The 24,484-nt window shown below is 41.9% G+C and overlaps 1 protein-coding gene across 1 annotated transcript in view; it reads right to left on the bottom strand.

Moving 5' to 3' along the window:
* ADGRE1 (adhesion G protein-coupled receptor E1) overlaps positions 1–24,484 on the bottom strand; it is a 45,594-nt gene that overhangs the window by 2,499 nt on the left and 18,611 nt on the right. The window contains exons 9-21 of the mRNA XM_024745766.1: positions 24,263–24,409; positions 23,464–23,552; positions 22,114–22,197; positions 19,081–19,258; positions 18,317–18,436; positions 16,138–16,337; positions 15,507–15,677; positions 12,237–12,431; positions 10,267–10,502; positions 6,887–6,953; positions 4,524–4,615; positions 828–996; positions 610–714 (exon numbers count right to left, since the gene is read on the bottom strand). Of these exons, the coding sequence (XP_024601534.1) occupies positions 610–714; positions 828–996; positions 4,524–4,615; positions 6,887–6,953; positions 10,267–10,502; positions 12,237–12,431; positions 15,507–15,677; positions 16,138–16,337; positions 18,317–18,436; positions 19,081–19,258; positions 22,114–22,197; positions 23,464–23,552; positions 24,263–24,409 (1,853 nt within the window). The remainder of the gene's footprint in view (positions 1–609; positions 715–827; positions 997–4,523; positions 4,616–6,886; positions 6,954–10,266; positions 10,503–12,236; positions 12,432–15,506; positions 15,678–16,137; positions 16,338–18,316; positions 18,437–19,080; positions 19,259–22,113; positions 22,198–23,463; positions 23,553–24,262; positions 24,410–24,484) is intronic.

The following is a 24,484-nucleotide window of genomic DNA, read 5'->3' on the forward strand; positions in this document are numbered from 1 at the left end:
AATTATATATAATGTCTGTATATTTACAATTATATGTATAATTATATAATATATAATTATATGTTCTATATATTACATATAATTATCAGTGAGGAAACCAGGCAGATGTTATAATTGGTTCAAAAGAGAACACAAAGAACATACATATATATAAAGTAGTAATATTATGGATTATGTATACATTGTGAACACTGTGTACATTATATGTGTGCTATGTATTATGTGTACATTATATACATTGTACACATTATATGTATGATGTAATACACACACACGTCTGTTCTTTGCGTTCTCTTGTGAACCAGTTATAACACCTGCTGCTTCCCTCACTGATTAATGAGCAGAATAAAATCCTTGACAGATGCTTATTTTATATCTGTGAGTCATGACTTTGTCTCTTTTAGTCTGCATAGCTACTGAGGGGCAGAGCTGGCATTTAAACCCAGGCAGTCTGGCTCCCAAACCCCCACCCTTGAACCCCAAACTTTATCAAATGAGTTAATACCCGTGTATGTGTTTAGCTCACAGTAGGTACTCAACATACGGTGCTGTGCTAAGAAGCAGACTTTCTGTCTGACCAGAACCTGCGTACAACATGCAGACTCTCACCATTTTGGAAGTGGAGGGAACGGATGACAGTACGATCCCTGAGGTCTCGGACTGGGGGCTGGGTTTGATCTTCCTGGTCATGCATCTTCTGTATTCTTCCCGTACCTGAAGGTGGAGACACATCACGGGGAGTTGAATCACTCTTAGATGCAGGGCCATGTGTGGGCAGAGGCATGAGCCCTGGAAGGAAGGGGACTGGGAAGGCGGCAGCTGCCTACCTGGCGGTTGAGCAGACAATGAATGAGGAAGATGAAGGCTCCTTGCAGGCTGTTGATGATGGTGAACAAGTAAGCCATGATATTGGCCATGGGTCCAATCTGGAAAATGCCCAACACCCAGGAACACCCCAAGATGAAGATCTGAGCAAAGGCTTTGAATGTCAGTAACCTGGAGGGGAAGATTTGCAGAGGATAAGGTTCTAGGAGGTGGCTGTTGTCCTCATGGGCCACCACTCTCCCAGGTTTAGCCTGAGGCTGCCACCATGTGACCCGTCACCTGGGTGAAAATAAATGTGGAACAGAGGCTCCAAGCCTAGAGGTAGGAAAATCAAATCCTACAGACATTGAAAAGGCAATTGGCCTACAGATACACGTGGACACAAAGATGTGTGGACACATGTATTTAATGCAATATTGTCTGTAGTAATAAAAGGCTAGAAGGCACTATTTACAATAGACAAGACATGGAAACAACCTAAATGTCCATCAACAGGGAAAGAAGATGTGGTTTGTGTGTATATATATATATATATATATCTCACATATATGTCGTATATATATGTATATATGTCTGTATATACGTGTACATTTCTATGTATATATATATACACACACAAAGGAATATTTACTCAACCATTAAAAAGAATGAAATAATGCCATTTTTATCACACTAAGTATGATAAAGTATGTAAGTCAGAAAGAGAAAGACAAATACCATATGATATCACTTACATGTGGAATCTAAAATACGACACAGATGAACTTATCTACAAAACAGAAATAGAGTCACAGACATAGAGAACAGACATGTGGTTGCCAAAGCAGAGGGAGGGGGAGGGATGGATTTGGGGTTTGGGATTAGCAGATGCAAACTATTATATATAGAATGGATAAACAACAAGGTCCTACTGTATAGCACAGGGAACTATATTCAATATCCTGTGATAAACCACAATGTAAAAGAATATGAAAAAAGAATATATATATAAAGCTAAGTCACTTTGCTGTACAGCAGAAATTAATACAACATTGTAAATCAACCGTACTTCAATAAAAATTTTTTTAAAGGCTAGAAGGACCTACCTGTCCAAGAATTTGGGACCCATCAAGTGAACCGTGAAGCCATCATATGAAATACTATGAAGCTTTCCTTTTTATTGGAGGCAAAACTCACATACCATAAGATTAACCAACTCAGTGGCATTGAGCTCAATGTACAAACATCATCGCCATCCAGTTCCAAAACATTTTTATCACCCCAAAAGTAAACTATGTACCTATCAAGGAGCCATTCCCTATTTACTTATCCCGCAACTAAAACAACCCAAATGTCCACCAACAGATGGATGGATGCACACAATGTGGTCCATCCATATACTGGAATATTATTCAGTCATAAAAAGTAATGAAGCACTGACGCTCGCTACAACGTGGATGAACGTTGAAAACGTGCTGCTCAGTGAGAGAAGCCAGACACAAAAGGCCACATAGTGTATGATTCAATTGATAAGAAATGTCCAGAATAGACAAATCTATAGAGATAAAGAGTAGATTATAAAAACTTTTTTTTTTTTTTGCGGTACGCGGGCCTCTCACTGTTGTGGCATCTCCCGTTGCGAAGCACAGGCTCCAGACGCGCAGGCTCAGCGGCCGTGGCTCACGGGCCCAGCCGCTCCGCGGCATGTGGGATCTTCCCGGACCGGGGCACGAACCCGTGTGCCCCGCATCGGCAGGCGGACTCTCAACCACTGCACCACCAGGGAAGCCCCTTGTTAGTTGTTTTTAATCTTAAGTATTGATATGATGTAAGCTACATAATATGTGGAAAACACAAAGTGCAGAATAATACGTACAGTATCCTATCATTTATGTAATGGGTATATAAGTATAGAATATTCTGGAAGGAAGGTCAACTTAAGTGATAATGGCTGCTTAGGGTAGGAGGGATCTGGGGACCCAGGGGGTCAGGGGAGAGATAGAGAATGACTTTATATGTGTTCCCTTTTTCACTACTTAATTTTTCTTACCATTGTATGTATTAACTTTGTTTTAACTTTTTGCACTAACTTTTAAAAAATAACTTTAAAAAAATATTCAAGAGGAGTGAGGGATTGGACACTGACAGGAAAATAAGTAAAGGACGTTATCAGTTTACTGCTGATAAAAGCTAGACAATGTCTGGTTTGAGTAGGTTCTTAAAATGAACTTTAGTTGAATGATGAAGTTAAGAAAACAAATGGCCTATAAGAATATGAAAAAATCCCACATCTGTAAGATAAAATACATATATATGAAACTAAAATAATAAGATTGTAAATTTCATATATTAATTCAGGAAAACAATAAAAATGATAAACACTAGTTTAGTGCAGGTAAACAAGCACTATTGCAAATGGAAACATTTTCTGGAAAATGATTTGCAATATATGCTAACAGTGTTACAATGCAACCTACTCTGACTTGGGCAATTTCATGCCTATTATTGTATTTTTTTGAATTTTATTTAATTTATATTTTTATACAGCAGATTCTTATTAGTTATCTATTTTATGCATATCAGTGTATGCATGTCAATCCCAATCTCCCAATTCATCCCACCACCATCCCCCCTCCCACTTTCCCCCCTTGGTGTCCATATGTTTGTTCTCTACATCTGTGTCTCTATTTCTGCCTTGCAAACTGGTTCATCTGTACCATTTTTCTAGATTCCACATATATGCGTTAATATACGATATTTGTTTTTCTCTTTCTGACTTACTTCACTCTGACAATCTCTAGATCCATCCACATCTCTACAAATTACCCAGTTTCATTCCTTTTTATGGCTGGGTAATATTCCATTGTATATATGTACCACATCTTCTTTATCCATTCATCTGTCAATGGACACTTAGGTTGCTTCCATGTCCTGGCTATTGTAAATAGTGCTGCAATGAACATTGGGGTGCATGTGTCTTTTTGAATTATGGTCTTCTCTGGGTATATGTCCAGTAGTGGGATTGCTGGGTCGTATGGTACTTCTATTTTTAGTTTTGTAAGGGACCTCCATACTGTTCTCCATACTATTATTGTATTTAATAACAACAGATGTGTAAGAAGATTTGCCTACAAGGGTATTTCAAGATAGGATGGTTTATAATAGTAAAAAAAAAAAGAAACAACTTAAATGTCCATAAATAAGGGATGATTTAAATAAATTGTGCTAGGTCTTTACACTGAAACACTATATATAAAAAAAAGATATTGTCAACAATTTCTAATTAAATAGAAAAATATTCATTACATGTTGTTAAGAGAAAAATGGTTATAAAAATAAAATAGTATGATTCTGGTTTTGTAAATATGTACATATAAGTATGCACAGTAGAAGAATTAGAGAATATATTAATAGTTCTAATACAGGAAACACTCACTCCTCCTAGGAACTGTACTAAATGCTTCATAAGCCACATGAAATGGGCAGTGTTAGCATCCCTGTTCTACAGATGAGGAAACTGAGTTTCAGAGAGGTTATGTAACTTGCCTAAGGTCACACAGCTTTTAAGTGGCAGTGCTGAGGTTTGAGACAGCCTGATCCAGACACTGTGCTATTCCATTTGGGGCACAGGACCAGGCTTACAAAAGGTACTCAGTGAACATTTGGGGAAAGAAGGAAAGGAGACTAGAAGAGGAGGGGAAAGGAAGGATGGATGGTACCTGGTGTCTTTGAGCTTGGAGACTTCAGTACTGACGCTAGAAATCTGCTGCCTCAGGATCCACAGTGTCCCAGTCAGGAGGATGGAATTGATCTACAGAGTCAAGCAGAAGGGATGGAGAGACTGGATATACAAAAGGATAATGACCAAACCATCTATAAAAATAGAACTCTGACCCACAGTCTAGAGTAACCACTGCAGGAAGCCACACAATAACTGACCCCAAATGACCAGGACTTGACTAATAATTGACAGCCTCCCTCATTTCTGCCCCTGCTTCCAATTTAGGGCCAAAAGGAGAAAGCCAGTACATAACCCTAACCAATCACATAGAATGCCTTGCTTTCAGTTAGCCTACCCATAGGGTCCCCATGCCTACAGCCTCCAAGCAGGGCACACATGAAACCTTCCCTTTTTTCCTCTATAAAGCTTTCCCACTCATCTGCCTGGTTTTTAGTCCCTGACCAATGCAAGCGATTTGACAATGCAAGTGGTTGACTCCCATACCATAGCAATCTCCTAATAAACAGCCTTTGCTTGCTCTTGGATGATCTTGGTTTATTTCCACTGGATGCATCTGGGAAGTTAGTATCAAGACCAGTGCCCCATCATGGGTTGAATTGTGTCCCCCCCACCACAAAAAATAAGATATGTTGAAGCCCTAACCCCCAAGACCTCAGAATGCTACCTTATCTGGATATAGGGTCTTTACAGAGATGATCAAATTAAAATGAAGTCATTAGGGTGGGCCCTAATCCAATATGACTGGTGCCCTTATAAAAAGGGGAAATTTGGACATAGAGACAGACATGCACAGAGGGAAGACAATGTGAAGAGATACAGGGAGAAGACAGACACCTATGAGCCAAGGAATGCCTGAGACTACCAGAATTTGGAGAGTAGACGGGAACAGATTCTTCCCTAGAGCCTTCAGATGGAGCGTGGCCTGCTGACCCCTTGATTTCAGACTTCTAGCCTCCAGAACTGTGAGTCAATAAAATTCTGTTGTTCTAAGCTACCCAGTTTGTGATACTTTGTTATGGCAGCCCTAGGAAGCTCACACATGGACCCCCAAAACCTGATAGAAGTAAGCAAAACCCCTCTGGAGGAGTAAAACCTCAAGAATTCCCAAGATTTAGATCAGTCAAATATGAACTCACAATTAACAATTACAAATGACTCAAAGAAACAAGCCACCATGAATGAGAGTCAGAAGACTCTCATCTTGCAGGACTGTAGAATCTAGATTGGAGGCAAGGAAGCAAGGAGATGGTACTCAACCTCCTCAGGCTTCCCAGAGAGTAGAAGGGTGGCTCCCAGGGAATGGGAAGATATTGGTCTAAGGGTACAAAGTTTCAGTTATGCAAGGTAAGTTCTAGAGATGTAATGTACAACACGGTGACTTCTGTTACAATAATGTATTATAAACTTGAAATTTGCTAGAAGGGTAGCTCTTAAGGGTTCTCACAACAAAGAAAGAAAAGGGAAAAAAATGGTACGTATGTGAAGTGATGGATTTGTTAATTAGGTTGATTGTGGTGATCATTTCACAGTGTATACCTACGTCAAAACATCAAGTTGTACACCTTAAATATATATAGTTTTTGTTGATTAAACCTCCATAAAACTTTTTTTAAATCTCCATGGGGCTTCCCTGGTGGTGCAGTGGTTAAGAATCCGCCTGCAGGGGACACAGGAGCCCCGGTCCGGGAAAATCCCACATGCCACAGAGCAACTAAGCCCATGCTCCACAACTATAGAGCCTGTGCTCTACAGCCCGCGAGCCACAACTACTGAGCCCACGTGCCACAACTACTGAAGCCCGTGCGCCTAGAGCCCATGCTCTGCAACATGAGAAGCCACTGCAATGAGAAGCCCGTGCACCGCACCGAAGAGTAGCCCCCCCTCGCCACAACTAAAGAAAGACTGCGTGCAGCAACAAAGACCCAACACAGCAAAAAAAATAAAAATAAAAAAACCTCCAGGTTTCCCTTTGCCTCTTTCCCACCATTTCCCTCTCCAACCCTCCCCCCGCCACCAACCAATTGCTCTTAATTTCTTCCTACCTTTTCTATTATTCAACATCTGTACTCAGAAGAGAGCAATAGACCCATTCTTACTGAAGCACAAAGGATTGATAAGATTGTGGTCCCTTCCAGGGGATTTGCATGCTGGCATTAAAAAAAAATTTACAAATCAAAGAAATTACACTCTAACTCGGAAATCTCAGGAATCATGGATCAGAATGGTGCACGCTTTTGAGGAATAAGTGACCAGAGCTTTGCAACATCCACTGGCACTGCTTGATCCCTTGGGTCTCCTTGATCCTCCTCCAAAACACACTGCAACAAGCAATCAGCTTACCACTATAACTGTGCACACTGGCCCCAGGAAACTCCAGATAAAGCCTGTCTCTGTATTCAGCCAGCAGCTATGGAGAAAAACAGGAGTCAGTGATTGTCTCAGAGTCCTGACCCTAAAATTACTCACACCCTGCCAGACGTACTAATGGGAGAGAATATTGGCAGATGAGACTGACATGAAAATTTTCATGATGGACCAGGTCACATTTCGGTTTTCCTCTTTCAGACCTTCTTCCTGGGTGAATGTTCCTGAAATATTCACTTAATGCCTTGTGTAGAGCTCATTTCTCAAGTCATAACCTCTGTAACCCCTTTATCCAGACCTCTCCACTAGTATACCTTGTCATTCAAATCTCAGCTCGAACATCACCTCCTCTGAAAAGCCACTACCCTGGTCCTTTCCTAACAGAGCTTGCTGCTTTTTTTGATAGCACCTATCATAAATTATCTTCTTCAGTTGTTTATATATTGTAAATTGTCCAATCTTCCCCTACTAGACTATGAGCTGCATGAGAATTTGGACTTTGAACGTTTTATTCATCTGAATACCGAGCACTCATTGCAAATCCTGGCATGGATGAGGCATTCCATAATTATTTGTTAATAGGAATGAAGCAATAAAGGGACGGAGGGAAGGAGGGAAGGGAGAAAAAGAAGGAAGAAAGGAAGAAAGGAGGGAGGGAGGGAGGGAGGGAAGGAAGGAAGGAAGGAAGGATGGAGGAAGGAAGGAAGGAAGGAAGGATGGACGGAAGGAAGGAAGGAAGGAAGGAAGGAAGGATGGAAGGAAGGAAGGGAGGAAGGGAAAGGAAGGAGGGAGGGAGAATTAATTGCCTTTTCCCATCATGCCTCTAGCAGATATTTGCTGTTTTCACCACCTGACAACTATTCTGCCATGTTTCGTAACAGCACCCCAATATTCCTTTAGCAGAAGTGTGCCTTCCAAGCAAGAGAAGGAAAATAATCAAGTTTGGCCAACCAGATGTTCTCTCCCTGGAATGTAAGTCACCAGTAGTAGAGTGATCAAAAGGCAAGAAAATGTTTGCATCGTGAGAAAATGCTGCCCATATCCTTTCAAGGATAACTACTTCAGTAAATACGGGCCAATTTCCTCATTAGCATCTGCATCTCTGCCTGAGGGCATCAGACTAAAAGCTTTAGAAAATTTGTTCCCCCAGGGAGCAACCCTCAACCAATGGCTGATGGGAGGTAGCTGGATAAATATGCCAGCTCCCTCACCTCGTGGGTGGGATAACTGTGGTATGTGCCCTACACGGTCCCCCAGAGGTACCTACTGGGATTGAGCCCCAGTTACCTACAGCAGGACCTGCTCAGGAATGCACCCTGTATTTCCTCCTTCTCTTCCCTGTCTCACTTCCCCACTCCCTAGTGCCTCCTGAGATCATTTCAAATCCTTGCCAATGCTACTCCTCTCTTCCAAAACTTTCTGTAGTTCCTACTACCTAGAAGGTATTCACCAAATTCCATGCCCCCTCCAATTTCCTCTTCTTCCAATCCAATCCATCTATTCTCCAAATACAGCTTGAGCTCTCCCTTAGGCAAGATTGGTCCTCACTTATGTGTACATTTCAGTAGAGCTTTCAAGGCTCATTCAAAATCTACCTCCTCCAGGAAGGCTTCCATGAACTTTCCAGCTCCCATATGCCCTCATCCCTCTCTGGTCTGTGTCAGGGCTTATACTACCCACACCAACATCAGGCACTTCATCATGGTGGCCTTGCATTGTCACCACTATCTCCTGACAAGATAGTCAGACCTCACAGACATAAAAAACAAACTTATGGTTTCCAAAGGGGAAAAAGGGGAAGGGATAAATTTGGAATTTGGGATTAACAGATACACACTACTATATATAAAATAGGTAAACAACAAGGACCTACTGCACAGCACAGGGAACTATATTCAATATCTTGTAATAACCTATAATGAATCTGAAAAAGAATATATGTATATATTCTTATGTATAACTGAATCACTTTGCTGTACAGCTGAATCATTGTAAATCAATTATACTTCAAAAAAAATAAATAAATGAATATTTTTTTAAAAGGCAGTCAGACCTGAACTCAACTTGGACACTTACTAGATATGTGACCCTGGGCAAATCCTGCAACTGTGCTGAGCCTCAGTTTCCTCTGTAGCTACCATTTATTAAGCTGTTACTTTAGTCACTGTTGGTCTTGGGGCCGCCATGTACCGTAGCACAGGTGGTGCACTGCACAAATCTAGAGGGTAGTATTAACACTGTAGTGTCATTGAATGGTGTTGCTGTACACAGTGGAAACATAGGAATTTTGTTGAGAAATACCAGAGATAATATATATTTGTAAAGCTTGCAGGGTTTAGATTATGAAGGGCACTCCTTTAACATGAATTCCATTCCCTCAGCCTTTATCTCATGACCTCGCCTGAAGTATAAGCCATCAGCAGGCAGGGAGGAAACCTAGATATTTAATCCCCCAAACACAGCTCAGCAAAGTGCCTATAGCACCAGGGTGATAAACAGGGGCCCTGGGATTGGAAAGACCCAGATTCAAGTCCTCACCCTGCCACTTTTTCACTGTGTGATAGTGAGAAATTCTTTTCACCCTTCTGAGGCTCACTTTCCTCATCTGTAAATTACAATAACAAGGGTCCATCCTAGGATGAAATGAAGTAACTCACTGAATTAGTCTCTACCCTATCCACATACTACTTGTCCCGTCACTTACCTAATTTTTCCCTCAAAATTGACTCAACTTTTTACTTATACAATGGAATCATGTCTATACAACGGAATCATGTCTGTGAAATCATGAGTTTGATATGCCAGCAATTTTTTTCTAATGCCCTACAAAATAAATACAAAAATATTGTTTAATCAGGGCTCACTAGCATACTACCTAAAATCTTCTCACATAGAATCATGTGATAAACCTACCTCACTTTAAAACAGTCCATGGCAATAATGATGGTGGTGAAAATAACATATATAATGCTTTACACTGTGCCCAACACGGTCTAAATGTTTTGCAGATAATAACTCACTTAACACTCACAACAACCCTATGATACAGGCATTGTCATTCGCTTGCATTTAATAGATAATGAAATGAAAGCATACAGAGTTTAAGTAACTTGCCCAAGGTAACACGGTGGTGGAGCCAGGATTCAGACCCAAGCAGGTTGGCTCCGGAGTCCACGAATTGAAACCTTGCGCCATCAAGTTCATTGTTTACATCACCACCATCCACGGTTACTATAGTGCAAACAATGGCTCCTGGATTTGTGCAGTGCACAACCTGTGCTACTGTATACGGCAGCCCTGAGACCAACAGCACATAAAGTTAATAATTTTCAGGGAGAGAGAAGGTTGTCACTTACCGATTATACATCCCATAACCTTGTGGTTGTATGATGGCAGAGACAGCCACCACCAGCGCCGGGAGCCCATAGCCAAAGGCACAGAGATACCTCATCTTGATGTTTCGAGAGCTGAAGTAATTCACCACTTTCAGGTTCCTGGCCATAAAGAAGAGCATCACAGCCTCCACCAGCATCCAGAAGAAGCAAGCGAGGAAAAGGTAGTGCAGAAAGCCCGCGATGATGGCACAGCCCCTCTGCAGGGAAGAATCAGGCACGTTCAGGGTCCCCTACTCCAGAGAGCAGGTTCAGAGGAAGAGGGCAAAGGAGAAGCTACTTTGATTGGAGATCCCCAAACATGCCCCCTTCATTCTTTCCACAAGTACTTATTCTTCACCAAGGTGGCTCCATCCTTTTGGTAGGGTAACCAATCATCCAGCTTTGCCTGGTTTTCTCAGGACATATAACTTTCAGTGCTAAAACTGGGAGAGTTTGGGGGGAAACAGATATATGATCACCCTTCTTTAGGGGATGGTTGAAGATATGGGGGAGGGGAAGGGGTCCACAAACTACAGCCATGGGTCGGCTGCCTGTTTTGTAAAGAACGTTTCATTGACATACAGCCACCCCCATTTATGTATTCTCTATGGCTGTTTTCACATGAAAACAGCAGAGCTGAATAGTCACAGCAGAGACCATAGTATCTGCAAAGCCAAAGATATTTATATCTGCCTCTTTACAGGAAAAGTTTGCCCACCCCTGGTCACATGTTAAGAGTGAGGCTCACTACTAGTCTTTAGTTCTCAAGGGGTCTGGAAGGCGAAACATCCCGCAGTGAGAGGGGTAGTTCTGCATCAAGAATGATCACCCCACCTGAAATGTCAGTAGCGCTCCCTTTGGAAAAACCCCGAGAGCCTACTGTTTCTGGCACAGTTACTGGGGGTAAATTGGCTAAAGTTCTTGTTCTCATGGAGCACACAGTCTCCTGGGGGAGGTAGATACGCAATCAGTAAAATAACCCCAAAAATCAATATGGTTTCAAATAGGTGCTGAGAAAGGAAGCAAAATAGAGTGATAAGGAGTAGAACTTCTCAGCTGTGGATGCAACTAGAGATTATCATACTAAGAGAAGTAAGTCAGAAAGAGACAGGCAAATACCATATGACGTCACTTATATGTGGAATCTAAAATACGGCGCAAATGAACCTACCTACGAAACAGAAACAGAATCACAGACATAGAGAACAGACTGGTGGTTGCCAAGGGGGAAGAGGGGAGGGAGAGGGATGGACTGGGAGTTTGGGGGTGGTAGATACAAACTATTAAAGATAGAATGGATAAACAACAAGGTCCTGCTGTATAGCATAGGGAACTATATTGAATATACTGTGATAAGCCATCATGGAAAAGACTATAAAAAAGAATGTTTATATGTGTATAACTGAGCCACTTTGCAGTACAGCAGAAATTGGCACAACATTGTAAATCAACTATATTTCAATAAAAAAAAAAGAATTTCTCCACTGTAGCATTAATGATATTTGTAACACTACTGCCAGATTATTTTCTGCTGGGGGAAGGGGGGCGGATGTCCTGTGCATTGGAAGGTGTTTAGCAGCATCCCTGGCCTCCACCCATTAGCTGCCAGCAGCATCCCCTCCCAGGGGTGACAACTAACAACGTCTCCAGATATTGCCAAGTGTCCCCTGAGTGAGGATGGAATCATCCCAGGTGAGCACTAATGGCTTAAAGAGTAGTAGGAGGGACCACTACAATATATAACATGATCAGGGACATGATTTTAAACTGAGACCTATCACAAGATGAAGTCAACTAGGTGAGAAGCTGGGGAACGAGTATTGAAAGAGGGCACAGCACATGCAAAGGTCCTGAGGTGGGAAGTAGCATAGAGGGAGTTGGGTAAAGGATGAGCAGGGGCAGATTCGGAGATGATGGGGCTGGATGGGGACACAGCCTGAAGGATATGAGACCTGATTGTCGGTCTTGTCCACACCGGTGAGGAAGAGAATCTTGGCCAAGAAGAGGCACACGCAGAGGTGCAGGTGGAGGTAGGTGTTGTGGTTTCGGATGGTACGACACAGCAGGAAGGTGATGATGGCCACGGTGAGACACACCAAAGAGATGACCATGCCCACGTGGCTAATGATGTACAAAGTGAACTCCATCTGTCAGGAAAGAGATAACTGTTGGTCTCAGAGAAGGACCAACATACCCCCCAGGCAGGAAAATGAATTATCCAGTCTCCTGGCTTGGATATATAGAGCTTGGAGGCCTTTTCTCCCTCTGACACTCAGCGTGAACAAGATATTGTTCATCGTCATCCTTTGGCATCCATCAGCACCCATTCTCACCCCTGTCCTATGCCCTGTTCTGCGAGGGCAGGATGTTTACAAATGACATTTCCCATGATCTCTTGGGGGTTAAGATCCTGAATGTCATTTAGGTTCTCCAGTGAGACGTACGCATGAAGGTTTTGAAAGGCAGGATGGAGGCAGATACCAGCCTTCTGCAGACAGGAGTGAGCTGTGGCTGGACTCCACCTTCCGACTATCCGATCTTTAATCTTTAATTTCCTGGATGTGGGGTGAAATGACAGCTGCAATTTTTGACCTCTGCATTATGGCTGCAGAGGGGTGATCTTGAAGCCAAAAATCCAAAGGGCAGCCCCCTGACTTCAAGTCCTCCATCCCTTCCTGTGATTCTGTGAGCATCCAAGTCCCTGTATTAAATACTTTTCTGCTTGAAATACCTTGAGTGGTTCCTGTTTCCTGCGCTGAACCAGGACTGATAATAGGTGTTCAGAGATGCCCCAACTTCTGGGAGTAGAAATGACAAGTTGAGTCCTTCTCTATGCCATAATTTGTAATTAATTTTAAGTTTATTTGGGTGCTTTCTGTGTGTTAAAGATATGCCAGGCACCATCTCATGAGCTCTTCTCTGTGATATTGTGATGTAGCAGTTAAGAGAACAGACTACAGTTTTAGCTGTTTGAGCTTGGGCGAGATACTTAACTGCTCTGTGTCTCAGTTTCCTCATCTGTTAAAAAGAGGATACTAACAGTAACTACCTCATGGAATTGTTCTAGGAGGATTCAGTGAAAATGCTTGAAGTACTCACAACAGTGCAGGAAACATGTATGATATAAGCGTTAATTTTCATCATTCTTTTTTCTTTTTTTTTTTAATGAGATGTTGATGCTTTTTAGTTTTGGTTTTTGGCTGCACTTTGTGGGATCTTAGTTCCCTGACCAGAGATTTGAACCCAGGCCGTGGTAGTGAAAATGCCAAGTCCTAACCAGTGGACCGCCTGGGAGCTCTGACATCATCATTTTTTACTTGTTCTCATTTATTTATTTATTTAGGCCGCATTGGGTCTTTGTTGCTGCACGTGGGCTTTCTCTAGTTGCGGTGAGCGGGGGCTACTCTTCGTGGCAGTGCGCAGGCTTCTCATTGCGGTGGCTTCTCTTGTTGCAGAGCATGGGCTCCAGGCACGCGGGTTTCAGTAGTTATGGCACACGGGCTCTAGAGCACAGGCTCAGTAGTTGTGGCACACGGGCTTAGTTGCTCCGTGGCATGTGGGATCTTCCTGGACCAGGGCTCAAACCAGTGCCACCTACATCAGCAGGTGGATTCTTAACCACTCCGGCACCAGGGAAGTCCTTCTTGTTCTCAGTTTTAAGGTGAAAGAACTGGGCTCAGCTCAGAGAGGTTGAGTGACTTGTCCATGGAAACACAGCTAGGAAGTGACAGAGATGGGGCTTGAAACTAGACTAGTCTTGCTCTGGATCGAATACTCTTAAGTTCTAAGCCTTACATTCCTCTAAATAGCATTTAGGACCTCCCTGACAAGGAATAGAACCTCCCACCTGGTAATATAGACAAGGATACTCACCACAGCACTAATGTCTATTCTCTCTATCGAATCTAACCCCTCACCAAGGCTTATTTCAGGTTCCATCTCCTCCCTGATCTATCCCCAGTGCTCGCTGACACAACACTCAGTTCCTACAGCACAAATTCTTACACCATGTACAGGCAGACCTCAGAGATATTGGAGGTTCAATTCCGGACCGCCACAATAAAGCAAATATTGGCAATAGAGTGAGTCACATGAATTATTATCCCCAGTGCTTATAAAAGTTATGTTTACACTACAGCCTATTCTACTAAGTGTACAAAAGCATATGTCGAAAAAATGTACATACCTTAATTAAAAAATATTTTACTGCTAAAAAATGCTACCATCATATGAGCCTTCGGTGAGTCTTAATCTTTTTGCTGGTGGAAGGTTTGAAATATTGTGAGAATTACCAAAATATGATGCAGAGCGTGAAGTGAGCAAATGCTGCTGGAAAAATGGCGCCAGTAGACTTGCTCAATGCACACAGGGTTGCCCAAAACCTTCAGTTTGTTAAAAAAAAAAAAAACAAGTGTCTGCCAAGTGCAATACAACGAGGTATGCCTGTAGATGATTCTGTAGAAAGAGACTTCTGGACTCAGACCATCCTGGGTTCAAATCACAATTCCACTAATTACTGGCTTCATGACTAGACTGGCTGCTGAGCTCCAGTCTCCCATCCTGCAAAATGGGTCTAAAAACACTTAAAACAAAGGGTCCAGGGCTTCCCTGGTGGTACAGTGATTAAGAATCCACCTGCCAATGCAGGGGACACGGGTTTGAGCTCTGGTCCGGGAAGGTCCCACAGGCTGCAGAGCAACTAAGCCCGTGTGCCACAACTACTGAGCCTGCGCTCTAGAGCCCCCGAGCCACAACTACTGAGCCCAGACGCCTAGAGCCCGTGCTCCGCCACAAGAGAAGCCACCACAATGAGAAGCCCACGCGCCACAACGAAGAGTAGCCCCCATTCGCCACAACTAGAGGAAGCCCACGCGCAGCAATGAAGACCCAATACAGCCAAAATTAAATAAATAAAAATTTAAAAATATAAAAAAGGAAAAAATAAATAAAGCGCCCAGCCCATAGGAGGTGCTCAGTAAGTGGGGTCCGTGATTGTCATCGTGCCTGCACCTGTTTAGGGTCATTTATCGTTTTATATATGAGTGTCATGGCTTCCCAACCAGACCATGAATTCTCTAAGGGCAGAAGTATGGCACACACCCCTTCTATCCCCCATAACCCCTTCCCACAACACCCAATGCCATGAGAGGCATACCATGGATGTTTAGTCAATGTTTTCCCACTGGATCTGGGGAGCTAGAGTACAGAGCATCAGTACTGACCGTGAGCTCCCCAGCAGCCATGATGATGGCCAAGTTCACCATTCGATTACAGCTGCAGCCAGTGTGCGTCTCAGAAGCTTCAAGGATTGCACAGCCAGACGGTGTCCATCTACCTCCTTCAACATCTGTGCTCCAGGAAACGCAGATGGGACTCTCAAAATTCCGCTTTGGCTGAAAATTCAAAGGCTTTGGTTACCTGAGAATCCCTCTATTCAGGAATCCATTGAGGATTCAACTTGATCAACCTCAAGAAGGTGTGGGTATGTTCTGTAGGGAAGGGAGAAAAATGCTGATATTTCAATGTGCAGTAATGAAAAGAAATGTCTTGGGTGCCAGACCTGTCTCTACCACTAACTTGGTCATAGCTAATGTAAATGCCCGTGTAAATGTTCCTGCATCAACATGACTTAATCTAACCTAAACCTTGCCCATTGATGGATGGGGAAATGCCACATAGAAATAGGAGAGCTCATTTTTCTAGTGGTGGATTTTGGGAAGTGGCTTGAGTTATCAGAAATTGTGGACACTTGCTGCTTTAATGGGTCCCCATCAAAAATGAGAGTTAAGCTCACTTGAGGATGGGGAATTCTCAGAATGCAGATGGGGGTCCAATGGAAACCTCTTCACAAACCTCAATGTTCTCCAGGGTGTAGATGACTGGTTTAGAGAACCCATCTTTCTTCTCTCCTGTTATGATGCCCCCAACAATGCGAGAATTCAACTTCAACTTCCTCTTGGAGTTGGCCAAGGAGATCTGAGGGTCTTGGAAGAAGCGCTCATCCAAAACGGACTCCATACCCGCAAAGGAGAAAAAAGCCACCCTGTTGATCCCTGCAGTTTCCCCCAAAAGCAAAAAAAAAAAGGGGGGGGAAATCATTTGCTCAGTAGTTATTATAGATGACCCAGCCCATCCACACACATACACACTTTCATATCCCATGCATCTCTGCACCACTGGCTTGCTCTGAGAATTGAAACACCAGTGGACTTCCAGGTAGGTGAGCCTCACCTACCAGAGGCTCTGGTACCAAAGGTACCATAACCTTTAAAAAAAAAAATCTGGAGGTGCTATCACCTGGAAAAAATCTTGGCTACATTTAAAAGTAAATTTGAATTTGTGTTTTTAAGGGACAATTCAACTCAGCAGTGGGAAATAAGTTCCCCTCCTACATTTATGGTTATTCTTGTTCAGTCTCTTTGGTGGGCTTCCGCTTTCAATGTTGGTGGTCTCCAGGGATGTGTCCTAGCCTGTTCCTTGTGCCCTCCAGAGAGCATATAGATCAGGGAGTGATGAACAGTGACCTACAAGCTAATCTGGCCATTGCCTGTTTTTTGTAAATAAAAGTTTCATTGCAACACAGCCTCACCCATTCATTTACATACTGCTTATGAATGCTTTTGCACTATGACGGTAGAGCTGAATCATTGAGACAGATTGTATTGTCCTCAAAGCCTAAAATATTTACTAACCATGCTCTACGGGAAAGGTTTGCCAATCCCGGATACAGATTAGCACTGTCTGCCAGAAATATCGTATAAACCACATACGCAATTTTACATTTTCCAGTAGCCACATTTCAGAACAGTAAAAAAAAAAAAAAAGGTCATTTTAATTATATATTAACTCAATACCTACAAAATATTACCATTTCAACATGTAGTCAATATAAAAAATATTAATAAGATAGTTTACATCCTTCATCTTTGGCACCAAGACTTTGAAATCCAGTATGTATGTCACCTTCACAGCCTAACCACACTCGAAGTGCTCAATAATAAAACATGACCAATGGCTGCTGGATTGGACAGGAAATGGCTTGACACTCCTGTACTGTGAGATTATTTTTTTTATTAATATTTTATTGGAGTATAGTGGATTTACAATATTGTGTTCGTTTCTGCTGTACAGCAAAGTGAACCAAACATACATATACACATATCCACTCTCTTTTAGACTCCATTCCCAGAGATAATTTATTTAATGTCTGACTTCCCTAGCAGATGGAAAACTCCCTGAGGGCATGGGCTATTTCTACCTCTACCATCATTTCTTTTTTTTTTTTTTTGGACATGGCTTGCGGCATGTGGGATCTTAGTTCCCCAACCAGGGATTGAACCCGTGCCCCCTGCATTGGGAGTGTGGAGTCTTAACCACTGGACTGTCAGGGAAGTCCCCCTCTACCGTCATTAACTCCCTCACTTCTTGGCACAGGTCTTGGCACCTAGGAGGTGATCAATAAATATTTGCTAAAGAAATTAAAATTAAAAACAAAATAAATACATGCACCCCAATGTTCACTGCAGCACTGTCTACAATAGCCAAGACATGGAAGCAACCTAAATGTCCATCGACAGATGAATGGATAAAGAAGATGCGGTGCACATATACAATGGAATATTACTCAGCCATAAAAAAGAATGAAATAATGCCATTTGCAGCAACATGGATGGACCTGGAGATTATCATACTAAGTGAAGTAAGTCAGACAGTGAAAGACAAATATATGATATGCCTTATAGGCAGAATCTAAAAAACAATGATACAAATGCACTTATTTACAAAACAGAAACAGACTCACAGACTTAGAGAACGAATTTATGGTTATCGGGGTGGGGGGAAGGGTGGAGAGGGATAGATTGGGAGTTTGGGATTGACATGAACACACTGCTATATTTAGAATAGATAACCAACAAGGGACTGCTAGAAAAAAATTTTTTAATTTAAAAAAGTTTTAAAAGGTAATAAATAAATATTTGCTGCTTGAATGCATAATAACCACCCTCTCTGATTCTCAGGAGTGGGTCTGTACCTGTGGGTTCAGATTCTTCGACTGTGGAGCACCAAATCTTCATCTCATCCCCTTTCGCTTTCAAATTAAAGGCCTCATTCTCTTCAGTGCATCCTTTGTTGATAATTTTGCTCTCAATGTCTAAAAGGGAGAAAGGGAGAATTTACAGGAGGTCACCCAGAAAGTGGGTCTTGAATTTGGTTTCCGGCCAAGAAAGGGACGCATCCCTGGTTGCATGAGAAGGAAAGGACAGACAGAACGATTGGTCATGGGAAAGATCCTGAGGCCCTTGATGAATGACAGGAGGATGGTAGCACCAAATAAATGAGAAACCCAATTGTAACTCTAGGAGTGAGCGCTCACATCCTTAGGGGATGCGTCAGGGAAAGATGGGCTTGAAGTCAACAATGAGGGAAAGCAGCAGAGTCATGGCCCTCTGACTACTCCAAATTTAGACAGGTTTTCCAAAGCCAAAGGAAATTGAAAGAGTCTGGAGCATGTCCAGCATAGTGGACAAGAAGGGTTCAGATTCCACAGTCACTAACTAGGAGGCCTGGCTCCGCCACTCACCAGCTGTGTAAACTTGACCCGTGACTTAACACAATGCCAGGCACTCGATAAATGGGAGATGTTGTTACGATAATTGGACTTGCTTTGCTGTACGTTCAGAGGTTTGAAACAGCTGGGGAAATGGTAAATGGGAAAGCCATGCAGAATCACATGGCCAAAGTCACCCGTCTAAATCAGCCCCCAGGTGTGACCTTGACACGAAGGCTATGTCCTACCTAAGTGGTCCGTCTGAATCGTCTGACTGACATTCGCTGAGGGTTTCAGAAGAGCTGCCAAAGTGGTGCTTTCCACGCTCTTCAGTAAGACTGTGGCCAGGGTAGATGTCTTCTCTTTGGTGAAGTTGGACCACATGGATGTTTGTTCAATCACAGAGGCAAAGCTCTCAGCCGTACTCTGAAAGGAAAGGTGTGTTTGCTCTCTCTCTCGCGCGCGCTCTCTCTCTCTCTTTCTCTTATCAGTGAAACAGCAGCTGTCCCCTCTCTCATCAAGAGAACGGGTTGACAGTCTAGGATAATGAAGAATGTAAAAGGACATTCACTCATCCTCCTTTTCCTGATTCAAGAAGCCCCACTGGGAATGCAAATTGGTATCGCCTTCATGGTGTGCAGTAAGTCAGCACTTGTCATGGCATACGTTGCACATATACTTTTGACTCAGCAATTTCCCTTCCAGGAATCCCTCCTGCAAGAAATACTTAAAAATTGTGCAAGGATCTTGGCTAATCACGTGAATTTCAGTGTGGTTTGTGATAGCAAGAATTCGGAAAGCCTGAATGTCCAACTGATTGGTTAAATAAAAGATGATAGAGTCAAATCATGGGATAGTACACAGCTGTTAACAAAAGAATGACTTGTATCTATGTATATGAACAAGCAGAAAGGTCCACGAGCTACGATTAAGTAAAGCAAATTACAGAATCACATGTTATATTATCTCCTTTCGTTTAAAAAGAACAAGTACTTTAATTTAAAATTTTATATTTATGGTATTTATGTTTCTGGCACTAATTGAGATTTTAAAATAAATATAATTAATACTTATTATGAGCCAAGTATTAAGTGCCTTATGTATACTAATTGATTTAATTTTATGAAGATACTTATGAGATAGAAGCTATTATTATTTCCATTTTGGATGAGAAAACAAAGATACATATCTAGTAGGTGGCAGAAGCAAGATTTGAACTTTGGCAGTCTGGTATCAGAGGTGGAATCCTTAATCACTGCTCTAAACCACTCACAGTAGGTACTCAACGTGTGCTTCAATGTGTGTGTGTGCGTGTGTGTGTGTGTGTGTGTGTGTGTGTGTTATACAATCATTCACAAAGTAAAAAAAGATATGGAAAACTATGCATCTAAATGTTAACATTGGTTATGCCTACGGAATAGAGTTAAGGAAAGACTAGCAATACTAATATTAATATTAATGCTGATACTGTGCCCTTGATTATTGATTATTGTTAATAAACTGACTATAAAAATGTAATCCCAACAAAAAAATATGAAGAGAATTCACAAGTTCACAACCTAATAAATGGAGGGAAGAAATTAGTTGAATCCAGTCCGATGGTGAAGGAAATTAACTAAAATCTTAGCAGGGAAACCAATTTCTATGTGTCCAAATTTGATGATAAGAAGATGAAAAGAATTTCAATAAAAGCTGGATCAGAGTGAAACTTGAGAGATGTTTGTCTGGGAAAAACAGGATGCACTGAGTTTTGTAACCATATCCCAAATGAAAGGCATGAGTTTGGGGTCCCTCCCCACCGACAGAGCAAAAAATCTCAGCTAGAATCATCCTGAAAAACTGTGGTTCTCAATTCTGTGGCTGCTGAAATCTCATCAAAATCCCCTTTGACATTAAATCTCTTCTCCTTAGCTAGGAAGTTTATTTTATATCCTCAGGAAAGAAAAAAAAATAGCAAGCAAGCTAAAATACTTTTGTGTTAATTTTAGAAGGTTTTGTAATCTTTGGCATAATTTGGAAATCTATTGTTTAAAGGGCTGGAAAACTTTGACACATTAAAGGAGACCAATTAACCGCATGATTTCATGGCAAAAAGCAATTAGATGTGGTTCTAATATGAACAATTTAAGAGAACATGGCTGTTGATACACCGTATTACACATTTTTTTAAAACTCTGAATTATTATATTTACGCATGTGACTGAGTGGATTTATGAATCCCTTAAGGGCATAGTGACCTTGCCTTTTAGGTTTGTAAATCTTCCTCATTAAGTACTTAAAATCTGGGGAGAAATGAGGATATTTGTAAACATGGTAGAAAATGTTTGAGGGAATTTAAATAAATTTGTTGAAAGGGTTCATTGTTTATCCAAATTTCATCTGAAAACCCTATGAATAAGTGTACACTTCATGAATAAATATGTTATACTAATAAATTAATTTAAAATTCACCAGAATACAAATGAAAGTGTTCTTCTTATTTTCATACAGATTTATGAATGACGTAACAACATCCATAAGTTGCAACTTAAAGTCTTAAGATAAACTATTTTTTTAAATCTGCAATTGTAATGACCTAGTCATCCCACTCCTAGGTATTTACCCTAGAAAAATGAAAATTCAGGTACACACACACACACACACACAGATAAATGTTTACAGTAGGTCTATTGATAATCGCCAAAAGCTGGGGTGGGGGGCTTCCCTGGTGGCGCAGTGGTCGAGAGTCCGCCTGCCGATGCAGGGGACGCGGGTTCATGCCCCGGTCCGGGAAGATCCCACGTGCCGCGGAGCGGCTGGGCCCGTGAGCCATGGCCGCTGAGCCTGCGCGTCTGGAGCCTGTGCTCCGCAACGGGAGAGGCCGCAACAGTGAGAGGCCCGCGTACCGCAAAAAAAAAAAAAAAAAAAAAAAGCTGGGGTGGGGATGGAGGAATGAAGAGATCTTGAGCCAAAAAGTTTTTTAAAAATTAAGTTAAAAAAAAAGAGGAAGCCCAGTGGCATTGGTGGGGGTGGGGGGAGGAGAGGAGGGTCAGGGGAGAGGGATGGAACTGTTCTGTTGTCCGACTGTGGTGATAGTTACACAAACCTACTCAGGTAATAAAACTCACAAAACTGTACAGAAAAGGGCAATATTCCTGCATGTTAATTTTTCAGACCTGACAACTGGAGTAGATTAAACGTTAACTCACAACCCATTTATGATAAAGAGGATTTTGTGCACCCGAAGTGTGCCCCCAATATGTTTGAAACTCGAAACATGATTATGAAGACTTCACTGTTACCTTCAGAGAGACGACGGTGGTTTGGTTTTTACAGATGTCATCCAGGATGCCGAGGGTGGCTTTCATCAGTGCACAAAAGGAAACCTGCATCCCAGAGGGAAGAGCATTTGTGAGCGTCGATCAAGTATGCAATGTACAGACTGGGCCATTGAGCCCACCACGTGGGATGGTCCGGGATTCCTGAGGTGTCACAAGTCTCTAGAATTCTCAGGGAGATGAAAACTCACCTTTTGATCAGAATTGGAATCATAGCATCTTTCTCTTCCATAAATAAGAAGAGAAAACATCAACCAACAGCAAAACTATTGAGTGGGGTGGAAAAGACCGGTGGTCCAAGTGGAATACAATTCAGCCATGAAAAGGACTGAAGCACTGACACAGCTACAACACTGACGGACCTTGAAAGCACGAGGCTCAGTGAGAGAAGCCAGACACAGAATGCTACATAGTGTGTGATTCCATTTATAGGAAATATCCGGAATAGGTAAATCAATGGAGATAGAAATTAGATTACTGTGTATCGGGGGCTGACGCCAGGGGGGAATACAGAGTAACTGTCAATGGGTACATAGGATTTCTTCTGGGGGTGATGAAAACGTTTTGGAGATAGAGGTGGTGGTTGCACACCATGGTGAGTGTACTAAATGTCTCTGAATTGTACACTTTAAAATAGTGATTTTATGTGCATTTCACAATTTAAAAAAAAACAACAGTGAACCAAAGTGTATGGGAATTCCAAAGCTAATTTACAAACTCGTATTTAATACAGTGACATCAATACTTGAAGATGCTTCTGGAGCCTTTACTTACTAGAACGACTTCATTAGAGAACCAAGACATCCAAATTCCTCTGCCTGGCCTGGAGGCTGCGTTATCACCCATCCCATATCACACAGATACACCTTCACTAATAGTGAGACTCCAATACCATTTCTTCTTTTAGTAAACGAATACCCAAGTTTTAGATAGACAAATGTCCTTCCCGTCCAGCTGTCCTTGAAGCTATGTGTAAGCAAAAGTGATACTGGGTCATACTCTTAAAGGGAAGGACTGTGCCTTTCACTTCCCCTTCTCTTCTGCCCACCAGCTGGAATGCAGACGTGATGTCAGGAGCTGGAGCAGCTATTTTGGACTAAAATGAGGGAGACTTGTGTTGCTGATGGTAGAGTATTATGAAGCCATCATGTCAGCTCTCAGCAGCTTATACTCAGACTGTTACAAAGAGAGAAATAAATTTATACCTGGTCTAGGCCACCGTATTTTTTGACTTTGTTAAAGCTGCACAGCAACCTTCTACCTAAGTGCCTTCTGGGAAAACTTCAAGAACTAGGAACCTTCAAAAATACTTACGTATTCAGGCTCCACTGCTGCTCCCACTTGGCATAGCTGGGCCCACTCATTGTTGGGTATCACATCTTCTTTACACTTGAAGGGAACCCCTGAGAAGAAAAAACAAAAACAACCAAATCAAACGTAACCACAGCAAGATATGATTAAAAGGCAAGTCTGATTTCTTCACCCCCTGCTTGAAATCCATCCATTGTCATATTATACAACAGTGGAAATGAACAAACTACAGCTACATGCTACGTCAGCAACTCTGAGAAGCATGACGGTAGGTGAAAAAAGCAAATCAGAAAAGACTATACATAATATGATACCATCATTATAAAGCTCCAAAGCAAACCAAACTAAGGAAGGAATGTTTAGAGGGGGAATATTTTAAGTAGGGGAATTACAAAGTTCCATGTGGTTCCCTCTGGGGAGGAGTCAGGGTTACGGAGTAGGGAAGACACATGTAGGAAACTCAATGGCATTGATGATGTTCTAGTTCTTATGTTGCCAAGGGCCTCAGATATACTCATTTTATTATTATACTTCATTGCCTCCATATAAGTTATCATACTTTTAATATATCAAATAATCCATAATTTTTAAAAAATGTAAACCTTTCAAACTTCTCCATGGATCGATGCTTCAAAAATACTTTATCAAATGAGTGATTAATGAATGAGTAAATGAACAGAAAAAGAGAGAATATGTGGATGAGGTACAAAAAGAAGAGGGTACAGAGGTTGGGAAAAGTGAGGATTCTACAACCAAAGCAAGACACAGATTCCACTGCCAAGACATGCAAGGAGATTATTACTTTTGCAACTGAAGTTGCCATATTTCCAGGAGACTTCTGGATTGGGATGAAAGCCCACCATGCAGCCACAGCTGTAGGAGCCCAGGGTATTGGTGCAGACAGAATTTGGGCCACAGGGTGATGGATCCTGGAGGCATTCGTCAATATCTGCGAAGAACTCAAGAATATCAAACAACGCAGAGGAGTAAGGAGATACTTCTTTCCAGGGATGTCCAGCAAACC

This window comes from Neophocaena asiaeorientalis, unplaced genomic scaffold, assembly GCF_003031525.2.
Source record: "Neophocaena asiaeorientalis asiaeorientalis breed wild unplaced genomic scaffold, Neophocaena_asiaeorientalis_V1.1 scaffold357, whole genome shotgun sequence".
NCBI classification, from domain to species: domain Eukaryota; kingdom Metazoa; phylum Chordata; class Mammalia; order Artiodactyla; family Phocoenidae; genus Neophocaena; species Neophocaena asiaeorientalis.